This window comes from Saccopteryx bilineata, chromosome 8, assembly GCF_036850765.1.
Source record: "Saccopteryx bilineata isolate mSacBil1 chromosome 8, mSacBil1_pri_phased_curated, whole genome shotgun sequence".
Classification (NCBI taxonomy): Eukaryota; Metazoa; Chordata; class Mammalia; order Chiroptera; family Emballonuridae; genus Saccopteryx; species Saccopteryx bilineata.
This window is the reverse complement of record NC_089497.1, coordinates 6,731,564-6,754,265: the sequence shown is the minus strand read 5'-3', so window position 1 is coordinate 6,754,265 and position 22,702 is coordinate 6,731,564. Positions and strand designations below refer to the sequence as shown.

The 22,702-nt window shown below is 48.5% G+C and overlaps 2 protein-coding genes across 7 annotated transcripts in view; one reads left to right on the top strand and one right to left on the bottom strand.

The window, feature by feature from the left end:
• Nucleotides 1–657: 657 nt before the first annotated feature.
• PFN2 (profilin 2) lies at nt 658–6,679 on the top strand. 2 transcript variants are annotated; one of them, XM_066241739.1, is made up of 3 exons: nt 658–868; nt 2,896–3,088; nt 5,335–6,679. In XM_066241739.1, the coding sequence occupies exons 1-3, from the start codon at nt 737–739 to the stop codon at nt 5,430–5,432; spliced, it is 423 nt and encodes a 140-aa protein (XP_066097836.1). In that variant the 5' UTR covers nt 658–736; the 3' UTR covers nt 5,433–6,679. The 2 variants fall into 2 exon arrangements, with proteins under 2 accessions (XP_066097836.1, XP_066097835.1); XM_066241738.1 differs by having other exon boundaries at nt 660–868; nt 5,022–6,679.
• Nucleotides 6,680–13,372: 6,693 nt separating this feature from the next.
• RNF13 (ring finger protein 13) overlaps nt 13,373–22,702 on the bottom strand; it is a 100,279-nt gene continuing 90,949 nt past the window's right edge. For 4 of the 5 annotated variants that reach the window (XM_066241733.1, XM_066241736.1, XM_066241734.1 and 1 more), the window contains 3 exons: nt 18,420–18,500; nt 17,728–18,135; nt 13,373–14,319 (listed from right to left, as the gene is read on the bottom strand). In XM_066241733.1, the coding sequence (XP_066097830.1) occupies nt 17,771–18,135; nt 18,420–18,500 (446 nt within the window). In that variant the 3' untranslated portion in view covers nt 13,373–14,319; nt 17,728–17,770. The remainder of the gene's footprint in view (nt 14,320–17,727; nt 18,136–18,419; nt 18,501–22,702) is intronic. The other variant, XM_066241735.1, reaches the window with a different exon arrangement.

The following is a 22,702-nucleotide window of genomic DNA, read 5'->3' as shown; positions in this document are numbered from 1 at the left end:
CTGGGGACGCCGGAGATGCGCGCGGGCGATTCTTGTCACAGGCCACCCCCACCGCAGACAGGAGTGAACGCTCCGCATCCCGTCACCAGGGCAACTCCGCAACCCGACACCGGGACTCAAGACGCCGCATCCCAAACCACCGGCCGCAGGAGAGGCGCATCACAGCACGGCCGCGGGGACTCCGGGGCGCCCCAGACGTCGCCGTCCCCCGGGTGCTTCATGCGACAAGGGAGACGCCCTGTGCGCGGACCCCGGGTCCGAGGCCGGACCACCCGCAGCGACCCGCCGCGCTGGGCCCTCGCTCCCGGCACGTGGCGTCCGTGATTGTCCCCGAGCGGTATCCCTCCGCGCCCCCGCCCACCCCCGCCTCAGTCCCCCTCTCCCTTCCCGGGACCCTCCGAGCCGCGCGCGGCGGAAGGATCGCACGCACGCGCGCGCACGTCCCTCCGTGGCGGCGGCGAGGTGGGGGCGCCGCGGCCGGGAGCAGCCGCCGCCACCGCCGCCGCCGCCGGCCCAGCTGTTCCTCCGCCTCCCGGCGCCGGTTGCCAGGCCCGCGCTGCGGGCGGGAACCCGTCCGTCGCCGCGTCGCGCGTCCCCCCGCGCAGCCCGCGGGGAGGGGGCGGTCGGTGCCTGCGCAGAGCCACCTCCTCCCGCCCCCGCCCCGCCCCCCGCCGCCGCCGCCGCCGCCGCCGCGCCCGCTGCTCTCCGTCCCCGCTGCAGTGCGAAGGGCTCGAAGATGGCCGGTTGGCAGAGCTACGTGGATAACCTGATGTGCGATGGCTGCTGCCAGGAGGCCGCCATTGTCGGCTACTGCGACGCCAAATACGTGTGGGCAGCCACGGCCGGGGGCGTCTTCCAGAGCATCACGGTGAGGCCCGGCGGCGGGGCGCGGGGCGCGGGGCCCGGCCCGGACAGCGCGGGGCCGCCGGCAGGTGTGCGGGCGCCGGCGCCGGGCTGCGGCTGCCAGGCCGGCGGGGAGGCCGAGGCCGGGGACGCCCCCTCGCTCGGGGTGCGCTGGCGGCGGGGGCGGCGGCCGGCTCCCGGCTCCCGCGTGCCCAGACCGGCCCGGGCGGCCCGGGGAGGGGGGCGCCCGTCCCCGCGCGCGGCTCCTCGGCCGCCCCGCGAGCCGAGCCCCGAGCTGTGTCGGGCGGGAGCGGGGGCCTGCGGGGCCCAGCGCGGGCGGGGACCCCGGCGGCCGGGGTGGCCTCGCTCCGCGGCAGCGCGCCACCCGCGCCCGGCCCCCGGGATCCTCGCCGCCACTTGGCGGAGGAGGTTGGCCGGTGCCCGGGCCTCCGGGGCTGGCGAGAAATGGACGCGGGCGGCGTAGGTGGGTTCGTGAATCCCGACTTCAGCCCTGGCTCTATAGGATTCTTTTTCTTCTTCTTTTTTTTTTTTTAACTTTCCAAGATGGCGAACTGCCATTGATTTCTCTCCTCCTCCTATGGGGGGTTCATCGATATACCGTTATCCCCAATTACGCAACAGAGCTCTAAAAAGGGGGATGCTTTCCTGGGGTTCCCAGTAATCCGCGAACGCCAGGGGGACGCCTCCCGCCTCCAAGTCCCTCCCTCCTTCGCGATGGTAGTAAGGAACTAATAAAGCCCGTTTGTGCTTCCCGGTGCCTTGTGGCTTCACGGTTTTTCCTTGGTGGCCACACGTGTGGAGAGTGTCACTAAGCCTCCAGCGCTGCTTTATTGTTTTTGCCTCTTTCTGTCCAGGGCTCTTTCTAAAAATTGTAACGATTGTTTCCATTGTAGGACTATTCCCTTAATAATGTCTCTTACCCTCACGCTCGCTTCCCATCAGACGCCAAAATTCATGCCCCCTGTTAAGGTGCTGCCGATTATTCCTGCCCTGCTTAGCACGGTGTGAGGTCTAACTGTGTGGAGCCCTCGGTGCTAGGACTGAAGGGCTCCCCTAGCCGCAGCGGACTACGATTCTTGCAGAGAATTGACATCTGGTGATCAACTTTTTTTTTTTTCCTTCCTTCTGCAGCCCTCCTGTTTTTTGTGTGTGAGTTCCCGCTGTCTGGCTGGGAAGATTGCAGGACTGGGCTTGGAAATGGCTGGGGCCTGCTATGACTCTGCAGTTCTGATGGGGGCGACGCCTTCCTTATTCATGGAATGTTAGCGTGCACGTTTTTGTCCTTTCCCGTCCTGGTGGCTGCCTCAGTTTCTTTCCAAACCCCCGTCCATTTTCTCCTCTTTGACCGTTGCGTGCTGCAGTGCTACGGACATTTGCCTTGGCATTTGCCAGAATGGAAACTAATGACTGGGGTGGGGGGGAAGGGAAGCTGGAGAGAAAAGGGAGTAGTGACTAGAAAAATAGGAGGGAAATATGAATTTGGGAATATGCTGAGGTCTGGGGTTTGAAGTTCGTGCTGTGGAGGAGATAGATGTCAAGGTATCTGAAGCGGGGGGAACACCTGCTATGTTTGCGTGGCCTTTATTTCAGGAGACTTTCAAGCAACTTTAAAGTTAATGCAACATGACTGATTAGAACGTGACTGAATATGATAGATGAGTTGTTGCGGAAAGTTTACAAGTTTATAAGCACCTTGGGTCCCACCTGACTTGATACAGTTTATAAATGACTCTTAAGTTTGTCATTTATCTAGTGTCAGCTACGAACTCTAGAGATTCTTTTTATTGATTGGCCTTAAGTTAGTGGACTACACTGTGAAACCTGATTACTGTGAAACATGTACTCACATAGGATTAGGTAATCGTTAGAATAGAAGAAAGCTGGATTTTATATTAGTGAAAAGTGGGTGTCTTGTACTGCTACTAAAAACTTGGTACACAGTCTTTCCTGATCTGTTGAGGCCTGAAAGGAATTAACTATAACTTCATGTTTTCTTTTTTCTTTTTCTTTTTTTCTCGGGGGGGGGGGCAGCCAGTAGAAATAGATATGATTGTAGGAAAAGACCGGGAAGGCTTCTTTACCAATGGTTTGACTCTTGGCGCGAAGAAGTGCTCCGTGATCAGAGACAGCCTGTATGTGGATGGTGACTGCACGATGGACATCCGGACGAAGAGCCAAGGCGGGGAGCCCACGTACAACGTCGCGGTGGGCAGGGCCGGCAGAGGTAAGCCAGGCGCTCTTCGGGTTCAAGGTTGCATGCCATGTTACAACTTACGAAGCAGTTTCTTTAACATTTTGAATAAAAGTGATAGTCCATAATGGCTATTAAGGTGGTTTTTGTGAGCTGCCCAGCACTGAAGGGGGGGGACACTGCTCTCAGGGGACTCACTGCAGCGGCTGCGTGACCGGCCTCACCTCTGCATCCTGCCTTGACGCTAAAACGGGTTCGTAGCAGCTCTCGAGTGTCAGCTTTAGTAAATGAAAATCTTTCTCTCAAACCGCTTGACTGGCCCAATGATAATCTTCTTTCTTTCTTTCGTTTTTTAAGATTTTGTTTACTGATTTTTAGAGAGAGGGAGGAGAGAGAGAAAAAGAAGGAAGGCAGGGGGAGGAGTGGGAAGTATCAACTCACAGTTGTTGCTCTCACGTGTGCCTTGACCGGGCAAGTCCGGGGTTTTGAACCGGCGACTGCATTCCAGGCCTGCGCGTTCGCCGTCGTGCCACCACCGGTCAGGCTGTCCGGGATAATCTTAATGTGTATTCAGATTGGTAGGTTATTTTAGTCCCTTTGAATCTACCTTTGGATCTCTTCCTTTTCTTTCTTGCTTCCATTCATTGCTCAGCATAAAAATGGAAAAATTAACAGGGACTCACTTTTCTATTAGAAACATTGCTGGGGACTAGAGAAATAATTGGAATAAGTTGCCCCTCTACTAAAATAGTTCCAAAGATTTAAGTGTGTCTGTGATCTAGATTTGAAAAGTAGGAAATTATATTTCATTAATACGTTTGGTCCAGAAATTGTGGTGTCTTTTGACTTGTCAACCCTGCAGAAAATCTGACTGCACTGAGTAATAAGTAAGTCAGGCTGCTTTTTCAGAACTTTCAAAATTGAGGTTGATTATGGTATGAATTCACTGACAAGTATATTTCAATGTGTTGACCTGTGTAAACATTTTGTAAATGAAGAGGGCTCGTGTAGTCTCATGGAGCGGACTTGGCTTGTCTAAGTAAGGCCCGATCTACCGTGTGAAGGATCTGGAAGCTCCTGAGCTGCAATTTACTGTCATGGTCCTACCAGCTCTCTGGGGTTGCCAGAGTTACTTTCTTACTCTGGTGTGAGTTGATGCATATGATTATTCTCTGTAGGAAAATTAGGTGACTCAAATAATAGACAAATCTCTTTAAATATTAGCTGAGCTCAGATGAACATAAAGAGCATCAGCCACGTGACACACAGTGTGAGGTTTTCAGACCGTGGAGCGTTGCTGACATCTAGTGGCGAGGAGCGTCAAGTCTGACGAACATATTTTGGGGATAGAACTTTCACCTGCATCCTAGAAGTTGTTGGAACTAGTCAGTCTATTTCAGGAGTTTAGACTTATTTAAAAGCAAAGCTAGATCAGTGAGGGTATCAGCAAGCATAGCCGTAAGTACTTTCATTGGCCTTTTCTGAATAGCACTGCAACTTTGGTCCTGCTTTCCAGAAGTAATAGGCACACGTGGCCTCACTGGTTAAGACTCAGTAACGGGTAATCAAGCTTGTTAAATTGGAAGAATTCTGTAAAAACAGTCACCAAGTTTTTTAAGTTTATATTTTTGGAGCAAGTCTAATATGTCTTTGTCAGACTAACCAGAAGTTTCTTGCCCTCGAACAGAAGCTAAGCGGTCACCCTTTTCCCCCGGCTAGCGTAGATACTTTTATAGAGTGCTCTGGTTGCTCTGGCTGCACTCCAGGATGCAGTTCGCAGGGACAGTGCTGTAGCGTATAACTGATCTGAGAGTTCTCCGTTTGGAGACCTGGTGGACTTCAGTGCTTGACAGTTCATGGAAAACTAACTTAATGTTCACTTATTAATGCAGGTCTGTCTGCTAAAACTTATGTGACTTTCTTGATTAACACTTCTTTTGAAACCCTTGTCTTCTTTCTCTTTCAGTCTTGGTCTTTGTAATGGGAAAAGAAGGGGTCCATGGAGGCGGATTGAATAAGAAGGCATACTCAATGGCAAAATACTTGAGAGACTCTGGGTTCTAGCTGCTAGGCAGACTGTTAAGTATTAGGGAGAATTGCTCTTAAACTTTCCTAGCTGTAAGCTTGAGTCTTAATTCTGGAAACTTTACTAGCAATGCAGGGTGATGGGGTATGATCCTGTGTCTGCTTTGTATCCCTCTGTTGGTGGGGAAAGGTGTCTTTCTCTCTGCCCCCCGAGTAATTCTGTTCGCTTCTGTTTTGTCCCCTGTGTACTCCAGCATTGGTTATAGTCATGGGAAAGGAAGGGGTCCACGGAGGCACACTTAACAAGAAAGCGTACGAGCTCGCTTTATACCTGAGGCGGTCTGATGTGTAAGCAGCCTCTCCCATCTACCTAGCAACTGTCTTCATCAGCACCCAGGCACAGTCACAGTGCTGCCAGCCTAAGATGGTAGCCGCCTTTTCTTTACCTGTTTTCTGATGTCATGGTTCCTGTTTGAGCAATGCATCATTTGTATGTAACCGCAGTATGTAACCAACCTTTATCTGGCAACATAATTGCAGCACAACAATGATTTGCATGAGACCTTGAAATTTGGGGGGAGGGGGCATGCCAACATGGGCATCACTTTGTTTTAGCAATCAATGGGATATCGATGACTAAAATAAGCTCATAAGCAAGGTGCCGGTGTACAATCTCTGATTTGGTCAGTCTTCAGCACTCTGAGCATCAACTCCGCTCACGTAGTCTCCCCTTGCAGCGCATGGTTGGGAGGGGAAGTGCATGCATCTTTCCTCCGCTCTTTTCTCACCCCGCCCTTCGCACATAGGTATTTGGTTTGCTCCCCCTTCTTTTCTGCAGTGCCTGGTTTACTTAACCAGTTGATGCTCCCTCTTGTGGATGAGCTATTGAGAGCTGCGGTAGTTGGCTTTTAGTATTGTTGTTGCACTTGAGGAGACAACCCTTTCTTCATAGTGTCTACGGGACACAGGACAGTGCAACTGCAAAACCAGAGCAAAAGGCACCTCCCTCGTGCCACGCCCTCCCAGTACCGCCCCGACTGCGCCCCAGGGACCGGCCATCGCTGCAGTAGCTCAGACTTCTGTTGCTCTCTTTTCTTTGCACACCAGCTCTACTCTTTAGTCCAATTGTGAAAGGCTGCCATTATGGACATTAGGTATCCCAACATAACCATCTGGAGTGTGTCCACTTTGTTCTTCATAGGACCAATTTTTATTTGCAGCTTAAGTTTTTATATGAAGTTGCATTATTGTGGACTTGGCTGTCTTGTGATGAATTTTTTTCATATGTATTCTGTGCCATACTATTGTTCAAATAACTGTTGCTATTGTGAGATGGATTTTAACTGACCTATTAAAGGTTTCTTTTGAATGGCACTATTTTAGGGACATTCTAGTACTTGCTTCTATTGTTTGGGCCTTGTGGATAATGTACAGATTTAAAAACAGATCTTGTTGCTGATTTGTCCATTTCTTTCCCTGCACTTTGTTACATCTGGGATACAGTCTAACTCATCTGATTTAATATGCATTTAAAAAAATGCCATAACTATTAAACACCTTGTTTACAGACAGATGAAATAAATTTATTCCAACCAAACACTCTGTGCTCCTGTTGTTTATACGACTGGTTGGCTACTGTTACAGCTGACGTGGACACAATGGGAACATACAGAAGAGGCCACGCTCTGCCTTTTCAACAATCCACTTCCTGTAGTATTTACTAGAAATAAAATCAGTGAGTGCCTGGGAACTTTGTAATGGTCTTTATTAAAATGGCTTTTAGTTATCTGAGGCTCATGGCCAGGCACATGGGAGAAAAGTTAATGTAGCCTTTAGAAATGAAATCCTTTTCTTTTGTTGCTGGTCTGTCGGGAGTCCGGTGGGCAGCAAGGGACCCGGGACCAACAAGGGCTTCCACGTCGTGGCTTCTGTGTTGGGCTGGGCCACGCGACTTCTTTGGGTTGGGAGGCTGTGTCGGCAGCTGCAAGCCTCACCTAAGGAAAGACACTCCTTCGGCAGCTTATAAAGTAACTGGAGGTTCTTGCAGTTCCTGGCTTCGGCATGTTAACTCCAAAGTTTAATCCCAAGAGGTCAAGGTCCCTGAGATACATTGAAGGTTAGTAAGTATGTAAGTTTAATAATGTTTAGAGCAGGGGTCTCAAACTCATGGCCTGCGGGCCGCATGCGGCCCGCTGAACAATTTTGTGCGGCCCGCAGACTAATCCACAAAGTTCAAAATATTTTGGATAAAATTAAGTAAGCCTAGGGGCCTACTTGTATTTTTCATTTCTCTAGCATCCTAGCTAGATATTAGCTTAGTTAACAGCAGTTGTGATGCGAACTACAGTTTCTGGTCGTTTTGTGACACTGAGTAAACTGCATGTACGATTGTGCTTGTTGTACTGATTTTTTTTTTTGTTTTCAACTGCAGTGAGAAAAGTGTTGCATAACAGTTGCCTTTTGTAGACCTAGTGCGGCTGAACGGCTGTGATCTTGCTCTGCGGCCCACATGCTGAGTTGAGTTTGAGACCCCTGGTTTAGAGAAATCATTACCACGAGCTGGCAAGCAGAAGTTCAGAGCGGGCCTGTAAGTCAAGCTGGGGAGCTGGTTAGAGGGCCGGCTCTGGGCTCTGGAGTTCCACCTGGAGAAGCATGACAGCATAGGCCCGGCAGGCCCCTGTGGAAACCACGGGCAGGTCGCCTGAGTCCCTTAGGTCCCGCTCTGAGAAACGGCACAGGGGTCAGGGCGAGCACTGGTCTCTCGGCCTCACTTCATACACTGCAGAGCTGGAGGGCTTCCTCTGACAGTGCCGCCAGGCGGCAGCCCTGACCTCGTCCGTACAGACAGGCACAAACCCGTCTGGAAGGCAGTGTCGGGCCACTTTGACAGTTGGGTAGGCACACCTCAGAAATCGTAAAACAAGAACAAAAACCTCAACTTCCTGACCCATTAAGATCCGTTAAGGAACTAAAGGTCGGTCACATGAAAATTTGGTTGGGTTGCAATGATGTGGAATTTTATTATAAGATGTTCACATTTTTAGCTGTAAAGAATTGTTAGGCTAACTAATTAGCAGCAACCAGGACGGTGAAACCCTTAGTGAGTGAACCTGTGAGCAGGTGTGTGTATATATGTGTGTGGAGTGTGAGCAGGTGTGTGTATATGTGTGTGGAGTGTGAGGTGTGTATGTGTGTGTGTGGAGTGTGAGCAGGTGTGTGTATATGTGTGTGGAGTGTGAGCAGGTGTGTGTATGTGTGTGTGGAGTGTGAGCAGGTGTGTGTATGTGTGTGTGGAGTGTGAGCAGGTATGTATATGTGTGGAGTGTGAGCAGGTGTGCAGGAGGTGGTAGTGGGCTTCTGCATCATTAGTGTGTGTGGAGTGTGAGCAGGTGTGCAGGAGGTGGTAGTGGGCATCTGCATCATTAGTGTGTGTGGAGTGTGAGCAGGTGTGCGGGAGATGGCAGTGGGCATCTGCATCATTAGTGTGTGTGGAGTGTGAGCAGGTGTGCGGGAGATGGTAGTGGGCATCTGCATTAGTGTGTGGAGTGTGAGCAGGTGTGCAGGAGGTGGTAGTGGGCATCTGCATCATTAGTGTGTGTGGAGTGTGAGCAGGTGTGCAGGAGGTGGTAGTGGGCATCTGCATCATTAGTGTGTGTGGAGTGTGAGCAGGTGTGCAGGAGATGGTAGTGGGCACCTGCATCATTAGTGTGTGTGGAGTGTGAGCAGGTGTGTGTATATGTGTGGAGTGTGAGCAGGTGTGCAGGAGGTGGTAGTGGGCTTCTGCATCATTAGTGTGTGTGGAGTGTGAGCAGGTGTGCAGGAGGTGGTAGTGGGCATCTGCATCATTAGTGTGTGTGGAGTGTGAGCAGGTGTGCGGGAGATGGCAGTGGGCATCTGCATCATTAGTGTGTGTGGAGTGTGAGCAGGTGTGCAGGAGGTGGTAGTGGGCATCTGCATCATTAGTGTGTGTGGAGTGAGCAGGTGTGCGGGAGATGGCAGTGGGCATCTGCATCATTAGTGTGTGTGGAGTGTGAGCAGGTGTGCGGGAGATGGTAGTGGGCATCTGCATTAGTGTGTGGAGTGTGAGCAGGTGTGCAGGAGGTGGTAGTGGGCATCTGCATCATTAGTGTGTGTGGAGTGTGAGCAGGTGTGCAGGAGGTGGTAGTGGGCATCTGCATCATTAGTGTGTGTGGAGTGTGAGCAGGTGTGCAGGAGATGGTAGTGGGCACCTGCATCATTAGTGTGTGTGGAGTGTGAGCAGGTGTGCGGGAGGTAGTGGGCATCTCCATCATTAGTGTGTGTGGAGTGTGAGCAGGTGTGCGGGAGATGGTAGTGGGCATCTGCATCATTAGTGTGTGTGGAGTGTGAGCAGGTGTGCAGGAGATGGTAGTGGGCATCTGCATCATTAGTGTGTGTGGAGTGTGAGCAGGTGTGTGTATATGTGTGTGTGGAGTGTGAGCAGGTGTGCAGGAGGTGGTAGTGGGCATCTGCATTAGTGTGTGAGGAGTGTGAGCAGGTGTGCGGGAGATGGTAGTGGGCATCTGCATCATTAGTGTGTGTGGAGTGTGAGCAGGTGTGCGGGAGATGGTAGTGGGCATCTGCATCATTAGTGTGTGTGGAGTGTGAGCAGGTGTGCAGGATATGGTAGTGGGCATCTGCATCATTAGTGTGTGGAGTGTGAGCAGGTGTGCAGGAGATGGTAGTGGGCATCTGCATCATTAGTGTGTGTAGAGTGTGAGCAGGTGTGCGGGAGATGGTAGTGGGCATCTGTATCAGTGTGTGTGGAGTGTGAGCAGGTGTGCGGGAGGTGGTAGTGGGCATCTGCATCATTAGTGTGTGAGGAGTGTGAGCAGGTGTGCGGGAGGTGGTAGTGGGCATCTGCATCAGTGTGTGTGGAGTGTGAGCAGGTGTGCAGGAGATGGTAGTGGGCATCTGCATCATTAGTGTGTGTGGAGTGTGAGCAGGTGTGCGGGAGATGGTAGTGGGCATGTGCATTAGTGTGTGTGGAGTGTGAGCAGGTGTGCGGGAGGTGGTAGTGGGCATCTGCATCATTAGTGTGTGTGGAGTGTGAGCAGGTGTGCGGGAGATGGTAGTGGGCATGTGCATTAGTGTGTGTGGAGTGTGAGCAGGTGTGCGGGAGGTGGTAGTGGGCATCTGCATCAGTGTGTGTGGAGTGTGAGCCGGTGTGCAGGAGATGGTAGTGGGCATCTGCATCATTAGTGTGTGTGGAGTGTGAGCAGGTGTGCAGGAGATGGTAGTGGGCATCTGCATCATCAGTGTGTGTGGAGTGTGAGCAGGTGTGCAGGAGATGGTAGTGGGCATCTGCATCATTAGTGTGTGTGGAGTGTGAGCAGGTGTGCAGGAGATGGTAGTGGGCATCTGCATCATTAGCGCAGTAAAGAATGAAACCAGCCATTGGCCCCCCAGCCACAGTTTCATTAGAAAAACACTTATGAAAACATGCATGTAGCTTTGCTTCATACTGAATTCTAGGAATTTAACCTACGGAATTGCAGCTGGACAAAGTCATACACCAGAATAGCCGCCACCTGGCATTACTTCTAACAGCTACACTTGGAAAAGTACGAGGTTGAACTTGGAGGGTTATGGTTGGCGTAAGTGATTTTCAGGATGAAATAGTCATTGCAGAATGACGAGGAGGTGCTCGCCAGTGGATGTTACACAACATGAGGGCATAACCGTGTCACAATACAGTGTCAATATAGGATATAATATACATATATTTTCCATACGCATTTTCTGGAGGCAAAGCATCACGATAAATTTATCTCCGATTAAGTTTCCGGGTGACTATCCTTTTATAATCAGAAGACTGGGGCCAAACACATGGATTCCAGCAGGGTGAGGAACGGGATCAGTAGGCAGTCACCAGACATAAGACGCCACAGTGGCAGGAAAAGACGTTTCCTTGCCATCTAGAAGAATGTTACTTGTTCTTAACCGTGAAAAGCGAAAAAATATTTTTCAATTATGGGAGGTATTGAATAGAAATCAATTTTAATTTGACTTAATATCCTCCTTTAAAAATTGTATAGTTCCACCCTGAAGGCATTATAAACGATTTCAACCGGTTTAACAAGTAACAAACCTAGACAGTGCTATTTAAATAAGATACTTCATAAATTTTACAACTAAAAGTGACAGTCTGGAGTTTAAAAATATTTTACCTCAGAAAAACTCCAAACTCCACTTTAAGAAACAAGGCCCTCTGAATACGCATTATAGTGACTTAACATTTCCTCATTTTAAAAATAAGTTTTAGGTATGATATTCTTATCACTTAATAACTGTAAGAGCTATCGTTTCTTATAGATTTACGTGCCAGGCACTGAGTTCAATGTTTTGTCCTCACACCCTACCTTAAATAAAAAGCAGTGATACAAACGACTGCCTCCTACAGCTCCACCAGCTACCCCAGTGAACAGGTGTTCAGTTGCTCGTGCCTGTGTTCTGTTTCTAAAGGAGGGGTGGATGGAAATGTGGTGGTATCAGACGGTGGGTACTGAACTCAAAACTTACTTTCATAAGCAGGAAAATAATTTTTTTTTTCCATTACAAGATATTTTTCTAAAAAGTAATTCAGAAAGTGAAATTCCCCCAATGGTGTTTATTATTTTTTCTATTTTTACAACCAAGGCTCCCATACCTCGTATGCTCACTGGTCCCTCACTTGCTTCTGTGCGGACGGGTCCACGTCGGGGCGGCCCTGGGCAGACTCAGTCCCATCGGGGCTGTAAGCGGTCATCCGGTCATCGGGGCGGCCCTGGGCAGACACAGACTCAGGGCTGTACGCAGTCATCCGGTCATCGGGGCGGCCCTGGGCAGACACAGACTCAGGGCTGTACGCAGTCATCCGGTCATCGGGGCGGCCCTGGGCAGACACAGACTCAGGGCTGTACGCAGTCATCCGGTCATCGGGGCGGCCCTGGGCAGACACAGACTCAGGGCTGTACGCAGTCATCCGGTCATCGGGGCGGCCCTGGGCAGACACAGACTCAGGGCTGTACGCAGTCATCCGGTCATCGGGGCGGCCCTGGGCAGACACAGACTCAGGGCTGTATGCGGTCATCGGGGCGGCCCTGGGCAGACTCAGTCCCATCGGGGCTGTACGCGGTCATCCGGTCATCGGGGCGGCCCTGGGCAGACACAGACTCAGGGCTGTACGCGGTCATCGGGGCGGCCCCGGGCAGACACAGACTCAGGGCTGTATGCGGTCATCGGGGCGGCCCCGGGCAGACACAGACTCAGGGCTGTACGCGGTCATCGGGGCGGCCCCGGGAAGACACAGACTCAGGGCTGTACGCGGTGGTCGGGGCGGCCCTGGGCAGACACAGACTCAGGGCTGTATGCGGTCATCGGGGCGGCCCCGGGCAGACAGAGACTCAGGGCTGTACGCGGTCATCGGGGCGGCCCCGGGCAGACACAGACTCAGGGCTGTACACGGTGGTCGGGGCGGCCCCGGGCAGACACAGACTCAGGGCTGTACGCGGTGGTCGGGGCGGCCCCGGGCAGACAGAGACTCAGGGCTGTACGCAGTCATCGGGGCGGCCCCGGGCAGACACAGACTCAGGGCTGTACGCGGTGGTCGGGGCGGCCCCAGGCAGACAGAGACTCAGGGCTGTACACGGTGGTCGGGGCGGCCCCGGGCAGACATAGACTCAGGGCTGTACACGGTGGTCGGGGCGGCCCCAGGCAGACACAGACGGTCCTGTCGGGGCTGTATGGAGCTGTATAAGGTGGTCAGGGCGGCCCCGGGCAGACACAGACGGTCCTGTCGGGGCTGTATGGAGCTGTATAAGGTGGTCGGGGCGGCCCCGGGCAGACACAGACGGTCCTGTCGGGGCTGTATGGGGCTGTATAAGGTGGTCGGGGCGGCCCCGGGCAGACACAGACGGTCCTGTCGGGGCTGTATGGAGCTGTATAAGGTGGTCAGGGCGGCCCCGGGCAGACACAGACGGTCCTGTCGGGGCTGTATGGAGCTGTATGGAGCTGTATGGAGCTGTATAAGGTGGTCGGGGCGGCCCCGGGCAGACACAGACGGTCCTGTCGGGGCTGTACAGGGTCGTCGGGGCAGGCCCGCAGGGACACTGTTGGGATGATGCTGGCTGCAGTTCTAACTTGAGGAATTACCTAATTGCTTGTGAGCAGTTACCTTGTGTAAGATTCTAAAGTGGTTTGTATTTATCTGACCTAAACTACCTCCACCATCGGACCTTTACGGCACTGCACAGAAAAATAAGGCTGACGCAGGTAATGCTCTAGTACAACAAATCAAGTTCTTAAAATGGAAAACGTGTTTATTAACATTGAAACTCCCTTCATACAGGCCATATAAAAATTCTCAGCATTTTGATTATGAGTAACTCGTATTTTCTACAGTTACAATGATGTATAATACTTTTTAGCTTTTCATAATACATTGTTTACATCATTAGTTCTGTTAAACATAAGCAATTATTTTCAAATCCAACACTCGACCCCTGTCCTCTGAACACAGTTGAGCAGGGCTGTCTGTCCGGCGTCAGTGGCTCTGAGTAAGAGGTATATGATCTGCATGTTAACAGGTGCTGAAGTCTGGGGTCTGTACAGCTGTCCCTTTTTACTTGGATCACAACACACACCCTTAAGGATGCTGAAATTCAGTAAGTTAAGCCCAGTGACGTTTTGCTTGAGCGCACAAATCAAATTCATACATTACACTTGAGTATGAAAAACCTTCAAACTTGAATCTGCAGCAATACAGACTGTTTCTTTCAGGATAAGACTACTTAGGAATAGAAAGGAAAAAGACAGCTTTGAGTTTGTAATGCCAAAGGCTCCCAGGGACACGACACTCCCCAAGGGGTAAGGACCGAACTTCCATCCTCCTTTGTCCACTGGGGCCCACGGAACAGTCCCGCTGACCACCAGAGTGTTCGCTAGTATCTGTGTGGTGGGTCTGGCTCAGTACGATGACGTAAACCTCTCACTGCACCTGCAAGTTCTGCGTCTCCTCTCCCTACCTTCCTGGCCAGCTCTGCCAATACTACCTGAACCCACTCGGAACCATTGTTAAAATGGGGTGGGGGGCGGGCGGGACATGTGCCTGTGCTTGAAATCAGGGAAAGTGCCATCCACGTTCGTGAACACGAGGAGGATCCTGTGAGGCAAAGCAGGGCTTGCCGGGTGGATCCCGGTCGGGCGCATGCGGGAGTCTGTCTCTGCCTCCCCTCCTCTCACTAAAAAAGGGGGGGAAAAAGAAGAAAAACAATAAATTAAAACATGAATTAAAATAGCTAAATCTGAAAATGTATTCTTTGAAAAGACCAATAAAATACACAAAATTCTGGTGAGCCTAATATAAAAAATTGAGATCCTAAATATTCCGTATTAGAAATGAGAAACTAATCCAGCCATATGTCTGAGGGAGAAATACAGACAGACCACTACGTACAATCTGTGCGATCATTTGACTTAGAAGGAGGTGTCTGGAGCGACCAATATCCGTGGGTGAAATAAAAAGCCATTAAGACATCGCTACTTCTTAAAAGTCACAAAATAATTTTGTAGGCAAGTTCTTTCAAATTTCTAAATTTAATAGATGGTTTCCTACCTACTTAAATTGTTACAAAACAATTAGAAGCATAAGAATCTTTCCAATTTATTGAAGGTAATCTAACCATAATAGAATATCTGAAAATGCACATATAACTGATCCTGGTGTCACTGACGGCTGAGATGGGACCTTCTAAATAACACGCTATCCAATTCAACACAGAAATACATTGAAAAGGCCCACCAGCCTCAAGAGATGCTTTCTCACAGGAATGCAAGGGGAGGTCAACGTAAGGAAATCCTGAGCAGCTGGTCCACTGACAGGTCAAAGGAGAAAATAACTGTTCTCTGTATGTTTTTTTGTTTTATTCATTTTTAAAATAATTGTAAGGAAATATAGAAATGAATCCTTCTAAGAGCTGGCATTCTGGCACCAGCTCTTCCCTTTGCTTCCCCCAGAATGTGCCAGGTGCCTCCTTGAATGAGGTCCCACCTCAAGCATCACCACCGCTGTATCTAAATTAAGATTTCTGTTTACTATGGTATTACCTAATTGTTTCTGAAAACACTTGTCACTTTGTGAAGTTATCTTGTTTCCAGTCTCTAAGCTTGCTTATCTCCTCCCCCGCCCCCACGATCATCCCCTCTTCCTCTCTATTCCACCACACAGGACACTATAAACCCTATGGAAACAGGAAACTGACCTACCTCGCCAATGGACTCTGTGCCTAGAACTCTCAGCAGCTTAAGTGATTTTAAATGGAAACATCCTTTTCAGTAAACCAGAAACAGAATTTAAAAGTGCCAACTAACAGCCAATGTCATGCTTAGGGGTGAAATGAGATGTTTTCATTGTGATCAGACACTAAACCAGGCACCATTTTACATTATTCAGAACACTGTTCAATCTGAAGCCAAGGGGCTGAGTTAGCCAGAATGAAGGCTTCTACCGCCTCCCGGAGATGTCCCTGGGTTGTGATTCCTGCATTTACAAAACGAAGATAATGAAATATGGACAGGATAAAACTCGTTTTAAATCTTAGCTCACTGAGTTCCTCTTCTGCAACAAGTGAGGATGACAGCGTGTGGCCCCTTGAGTGGCTGCGACTGCTAACGGTAGCAGCGTGACAGTGTGGATGAGTTCAGTATTAGTCACAGAATGGGATACAGACGTAGAAAGGGTTTTTTTTCAGTTACATGCTTAGTTTTTAAATGCTGGCCTCCTCGAGTGCTTTCCTGCCCTGCAACTCCTCTGCTCACCCCCTCGTCCAGCAGGCCCTGCTGGCCCTGAGCTGTCTCCGTACTCCGCCTCTCCCGGAACTTTACACAGTTGGAATTAGACAGCAGATAGCCTTTCTAGGTTGCTCTTCGCTGAATAACACACATTAGAGTTACTTCCAAGTCTTTTCATGGCTTTATAGTTTTTTTAAAAAGCACTGAATAATATGCCATTGTCTGGAATTGAGTGAATATTCATGTTGGTAACATTGGGAACTAAGATTTTTCAGTGTAGCTGAAGTGAGCTCCAAATGTAAGATCAATGAGGTTAAGTTAAAAAAAAAACCCACAAACTTAAATAGAGAGTATAACTATAATCTTATGATCAATTTTATCTTAAATTTTTTTTCCCCAGTTCTGCCTACTTAAAAGTCCTAAAAATAATGATTAACCTAATAGCAATGAGCCCCTCTAGGGTCCAGATTGTGGTTCTAAAAATAATTTATCCAAAAGAAACCAGGATGGCTGATTACAGGCCTGGCTCAGAAAATATATAATATAAATCTAAAATAGGCCCTGGCCGATTGGCTCAGTGGTAGGGGGTTGGCCCAGCATGTGGATGTCCCAGGTTCGAATCCTGGTCTGGGCACCCAGGAGAAGCAACCATTTGCCTCTCCATGCCTCCCTCTCCCCTTTCTCTCTCTCTTCCCCTCCTGCAGCCATGGCTTGATTGGTTTGAGTGCATCCGCCCAGGCACTGAGGACGGCTCCATGGTGCCTCTGCCTCAGGCACTAAAAATAGCTGGGTTGTGAGCACAGCCCCAGATGGGCAGAACATTGGCCCCAGACAGGAGTTACCAGGTGGATCCCAGTAGGGGTGCATGTAGGAGTCTATTTACCCTCCTCTCACTTGGAAAAGAAGAAAAAAAATCTAAAATGGTTTTTTATACTAGAAATCAAAGAAGCTTCAAAGACTACTAGTAAGTTCCTGTAAAAATGAAAGCGTCAACCTGAACAAGTCCTTCCAGAGCAAAAATAGGCTACGTGTAGCACCAGTAGGCCCAATGGTGATGAACTAAAGCACATCAAATATGCTGAAATCCACGAGGTCACGATAGTGCTTAACAAGAAATGATGAAGAGCCTTTGAAGTATGCTCAGAAAAACTATTACAGTGGTACCCTGAGATACGAACAGACCAACATACGAATTTTTTAAGATACGAGCCGCAACTCAGTTCATATTTTTGTTCGAGCTCTGAGCGAAATTCCGAGATATGAGTTGTGATTTGGGAAGCTGCTGCTAGTTGGCGCTTTGGCGCACGGGTCCAGTATCTGCAGTTTGATATACGAGTTGACTGACTTATGAGCTCGGTTACAGAACGAATTAAATTCCTATCTCAAGGTACCACTGTAATTTGAAAAGCTGTAAAGAAAAAGAATTCAACATCTGTCATTCCTTTCTTATATAATCCACAGCTCAGTAGAAGCCAAGAAGAAACATTCCATATCAACAACTCTAGGTAACTTTATGGAGATGGGAGTGGGCTTAGCTCATGCTAGCTGACCACAGCACACTGACAGCGTGTGCAAAGCACACCATCTGCATACTGCGATCTAGGTTTTAACTGCAAGCTCTGCTGAGAATCGTTTTGAATGCCTTGGCTACATTTCATTCCAAAATAAGAGCTGGTCTGATGCTTGAGTCACAGCGCCCGTCTGTTATTACTTACTAGTGAAATGAATTACACTCCTGCAGATAAACACTAGATCAAAAAGTGAAAGACAAACTTTCAGTAAGATTAAACTGAAGAACACTAAAAATAAGTTCTTTCTACAGAAATCTGCGATGGGAGCAACAAACTCAAACGACGTACCTACATGAACACGTTCCAGGGAGCCAGCCGGCGGCCCGAGGGGTCAGACCGTGTTGGCGAGGCTGTAGTCCCGGTCACCGCTGGACTGCAGCTGGACCACGACGCTGTGCTCGGCGCCCTCGTTCTCGGCCTCGCTGCTGTCCGTGTCCTCGTTGTCATCTTCCTCGTAGTCTGAGGACTCGGTCAGGTTCTGGTGCGAGCGGGACTCCGCCAGGGCCCCGAACGACTGGGCGCTGCCGGCCGCCAGCGGTCTGAGCAGGGGCGTGTGCTCCGATGCCTCGTTCTCCTCCTGGCTGCTGTCCGAGTCTGAGTCCGAGTCGCCTTGAGAAGAAACCACTTTTTGCTTGCAGACGGGACAGGTTTTTTTGGTTTTAGTTAGCCAAGGGTCTACACACTTGCAATGATAAGCTGTTGAAGCAAAACATACACCTTTAGGTACTATACTGTGGTTGTGAGCAATTCTGATTTTTTACCATGTTCACCAATGTTCTTCTGATTTATATGCATCATGTAGGAATAAAAGAAGAAAAGTTTGTTCAATTTTTAAAATACACCTCCATCCTTTAATGAGACCACTAGCTAGTACAGGGCCTGGCTTTTAATGTGCTAATAACTATGTTCTGTCTTCCCCTCTAACATTGAACCTAAATACAAATGTGCTATGCCAATCCCAAGCAGTGTCCTCATCATACCATGGGCACAGGGCAGGATTCTGAGCTTGTCTCCATCTTCATATTCATCCAAACAAATGGCACAGACATCATATTCATCACCTGTGACAGAAAAGAATAGGTAAAATTTATTCAAAGATGTAGAGAAGTAATCTGAACTATTCAAACTTTTCAACTTAGTTCTTCCTCAGTCAAGTTACTTTAAACGCCTTTTGATTTATTCACCTTTAAACGACACCTTTTTTCCCCCAGATCAGGGACCTGACTCAACTAGAACTTCAAGAACCTCAAGTTTTAATTTAAATAATTAACCTTTTACCTAAAATAAGAAATTTAAAAATGTCAAGTGTGTTTACCTTAATATCTTTCCAAAAGATTCCTATAAAAATAATTCCATTAGTGTTTTATGTAACTATTAAAATGGTAGTTCTGAAATAATTTATGGCACAGGCAACACAATTTCACTATTTAGATTCTTTCAAGTCTCCTTAAGTAAAAAACGGAAACATGTTAGAACATACTCAATTTTAAAAAAATATACTAGTGAATAGAAACACATCTGGAATGAGACACACTGAGCTTCAAACCTCTGACTCGCCAGTTCTGTGGACCCTGGCATGCTGCCGGCCTCGATGCCCAGCTCCTGTATCTGGTAGAAGATTCTATCTGCCCCGCAGGGCTGGAGGACGAAGTGAGGTCATGCACGTGGAGGGCCAGCAGGCGGTACGCACGGAATGGTGTTTATCATTAATATCACTGCCCTGATTTAAATTTCTTACTATTGAACCTACGACCTTGAACATGGACATTTACGAATTCCTAGCTCTGCTGGAACTCCCGCGTAAGCGGTGCGGGCTTTAAGGAACTCGAACTGGCCCTCTTCCATCATGTGGCACACAGTCTCGGGTTGAGTCAGTGGTGGCAGTGACCACTGTGACGGCTTCCAATTCCCAACCTCAGGGCACAGACTCAGTGTCCCGCTCACACACAGTAACGACCTTGGGAGGCCCGTTAGGAATAAAGTCCGTGTCTGTTACCCATGCAGACTCGGCCCAAACCATTACCAGATAGATACTAGAACACGCACAACAAACAGACCTCTTTACTTTAAATGTCAACTATCACTGTAACCAAAACATGCTAACATCAAAATATCACTAGCTTAAACTTAGGTTACTGGAAAGAAATTACAAGTGTAATATTTATAAAGTTACACAATTTTAAACTGCTTCAGGATTTTGGAAATCTCTTTTTTCATCATAAAAGAAATGTTTAATGACACTAATACTTTATTGACGACTTTCAGTTAAGGGGCTGTTTTTCTTTTTTTTTTTAATTATTTTTATTTATTCATTTTAGAGGAGAGAGAGATTGAGAGAGAGAGAGAGAGAGAGAGAGAGAGAAGGGGGGAGGAGCAGGAAGCTTCAACTCCCATATGTGCCTTGACCAGGCAAGCCCAGGGTTTTGAACCGACAACCTCAGCATTTCCAGGTCAACGCTTTATCCACTGCGCCACCACAGGTCAGGCAGGGGGGCTGTTTTTCTAATAATCACCACACCATTTGTTGAGCTGTTTGTGAGTGCCAGGCACTGTTCTAGGCACCCCACCACCACCACCGTATGAAGCAGGTATTGTCAGTCACACTGACGCACAAAGGGACGTGCAAACAGAGATTAGGACACTTACACAAACACAAGGTCACAGAGCTGATAAATGGGTGATGAGAATTCCAGCCGGGTCTGTGGCAATCAGGTCTGTGCACGTGCGGGCTATCACCTGCTAGCGCGCGCAGTGAGAATTTCACATTTAAATAATCCCCTTTGATTCAGAGTGTATAAAGGGTAAGAGGTTAAGAAATACTCTTCACCAGCCACTTACTGGAAATTAAAATGTTTCCAATTCATAAGCCTGCAAAACACTCTTGGCTTTCAGATGTCACACATGGCAAAGAAACAAAGATTGTTTTTTATTCCTATTTCCCATACTTTCATATTTTTATAAGCCTTTCTAGGATGTTACAAAGTAGCAGCTCTATTCTACAACGTTAAGTAAATGTCTTATACAATGCCAATGACAACAGAGCATGTGCAACATGGAAACAAGACTCCACTGAAGGAGAGAGAATTCTGTTGGCAACTTTGCAGGGAGCGGTGAGGAGGGAGGAAGGGGGGAGGAGATGTGGTAATTACTTCATTAATTGACAGTAAAAGTAAACTACCCTAGAAACCATAAATAAATCCATATAACAAGCTTAAAATCCAAGCCTATGCATTGGTATCAGCGTTGACCAAATTCCATTTTTTTTAAACCTAACCTTTCCCTGTATTCTGAAAGGCCTTTCTCTATTAGTTTTTATTGGCTCTAACTTGGGTACATTATGCAGATAAACTAAAATTGCACCTAAGCTCGTTCTGAATAAAGAACCAAACAGATTCAGAGTTGTCATTATTCTGAAGTGAAAATTCAAAGTTAAAAGGATTTTAGAATGTTAAATATTGTCAGACCACAAGGACTTAGAAAGCATTTCCTTGTACTGAGTACTATAGGCTTCTGTTCTTTTTCATTATTCCTTCTCAGGCCACTAGAAAATTGGTGTACAATACTCTTCCACAGCTAACTTCAACAACCTCGGAGTTAGGCATGGCTTTAAATCCTTATGTAACCTAACTCAATAATTATTTCATTTTCCTTCACATAAGGGCATTTAAACAAAAAACTTGAGCAGCCATACAGCTAGGGTTTAAAGTGGAGGAAGCCCCGGGCCTCCATTACTTTGGCATGAGGCAGAATTTCTTCTAGATGACTTCTGCCTGTTCACTAGACTGGGCTAATATTTATTAACTCTCTATGTAGCAAAGGTGACTATTAAAAAATCATACATAAAAAATATATTTCTATGGACTTTAAAAATAAATCATAATACTATTACCCCACCTAACAAAAGGAACACTAATTTCTTAATATCATCCAATACTGAAGGCATATTCAGATTGCCTCAACTGTCTCAAACTGCCTTTCTACAGATGATTTACGCAAACTAGGATCCAAACATTATCTCTAATGTTTTTTTTTAAGATCTATTTATTGATTTTGGAGAGAGGAGAGAGAGACAGAAAGAGGGAGTGGCAGGAAGCAGTAGTCACTTCACATGTGTGCCCTGACCCAGCAAACCCAGGGTTTCAAACTGGTGACTTCAGCGTTCTAGGTCAACGCTCTATCCACTGCGCCAGTACGGGTCAGGTGCACCTGATGTTTTTTTTTTTTTTTTTTTTTTTTTAATTTTTTCATTTTTCTGAAGCTGGAAACGGGGAGAGACAGTCAGACAGACTCCCGCATGCGCCCGACCGGGATCCACCCGGCACGCCCACCAGGGGCGACGCTCTGCCCACCAGGGGGCGATGCTCTGCCCATCCTGGGCGTCGCCATATTGCGACCAGAGCCACTCTAGCGCCTGAGGCAGAGGCCACAGAGCCATCCCCAGCGCCCGGGCCATCTCTGCTCCAATGGAGCCTTGGCTGCAGGAGGGGAAGAGAGAGACAGAGAGGAAAGCGCGGCAGAGGGGTGGAGAAGCAAATGGGCGCTTCTCCTGTGTGCCCTGGCCGGGAATCGAACCCGGGTCCTCCGCACGCTAGGCCGACGCTCTACCGCTGAGCCAACCGGCCAGGGCCGCACCTGATGTTTTTAATGTTTGGATGGTGCCTTGTTTCTTTTAACCTAAAACAATCCTGCCTCTTCTGTATCCCTTTTTGTTAAAGAAACTGGATGCTTTGCCCCCTGAATGTGTCTACATTTGGATTTGGGTGACTGCATAGAGCAGCAGTTCTCAACCTGTGGGTCACGACCCAGGCGGGAGTCGAACGGACAAAACACAGGGGTCGCCTAAAGCCATCGGCTTAGCCCTGTGTTTTCTGATGGCTTTAGGCGACCCCTGTGTTTTCCGATGGCTTTAGGCAACCCCTGTGTTTTGGTCGTTCGACCCCTGCCGGGGTCGCGACCCACAGGTTGAGAACCGCTGGCATAGAGGATTGTTTTTTAGACTGCTGCATCACTACATTAATCCTTTTAAGTTCAGACCAAAATTCTGCTGGCTCAGTGGTACCTTTGTGCAAACTAAGGGGGGAAAGAAACACTTCCACAAGGTACTTTATTGCTATCTGCCAAAAACTAATGATCACAAATATAAAAATCCCTGACAAGGAAGAATGAACGTTAACTTCCCAGAGCTGGGCAGTGGAGGACCTGTGCAGGAAATCTGGTGATATACACACTCTATGACTTAGTGGTTTCACTCCTAGGTAAACAA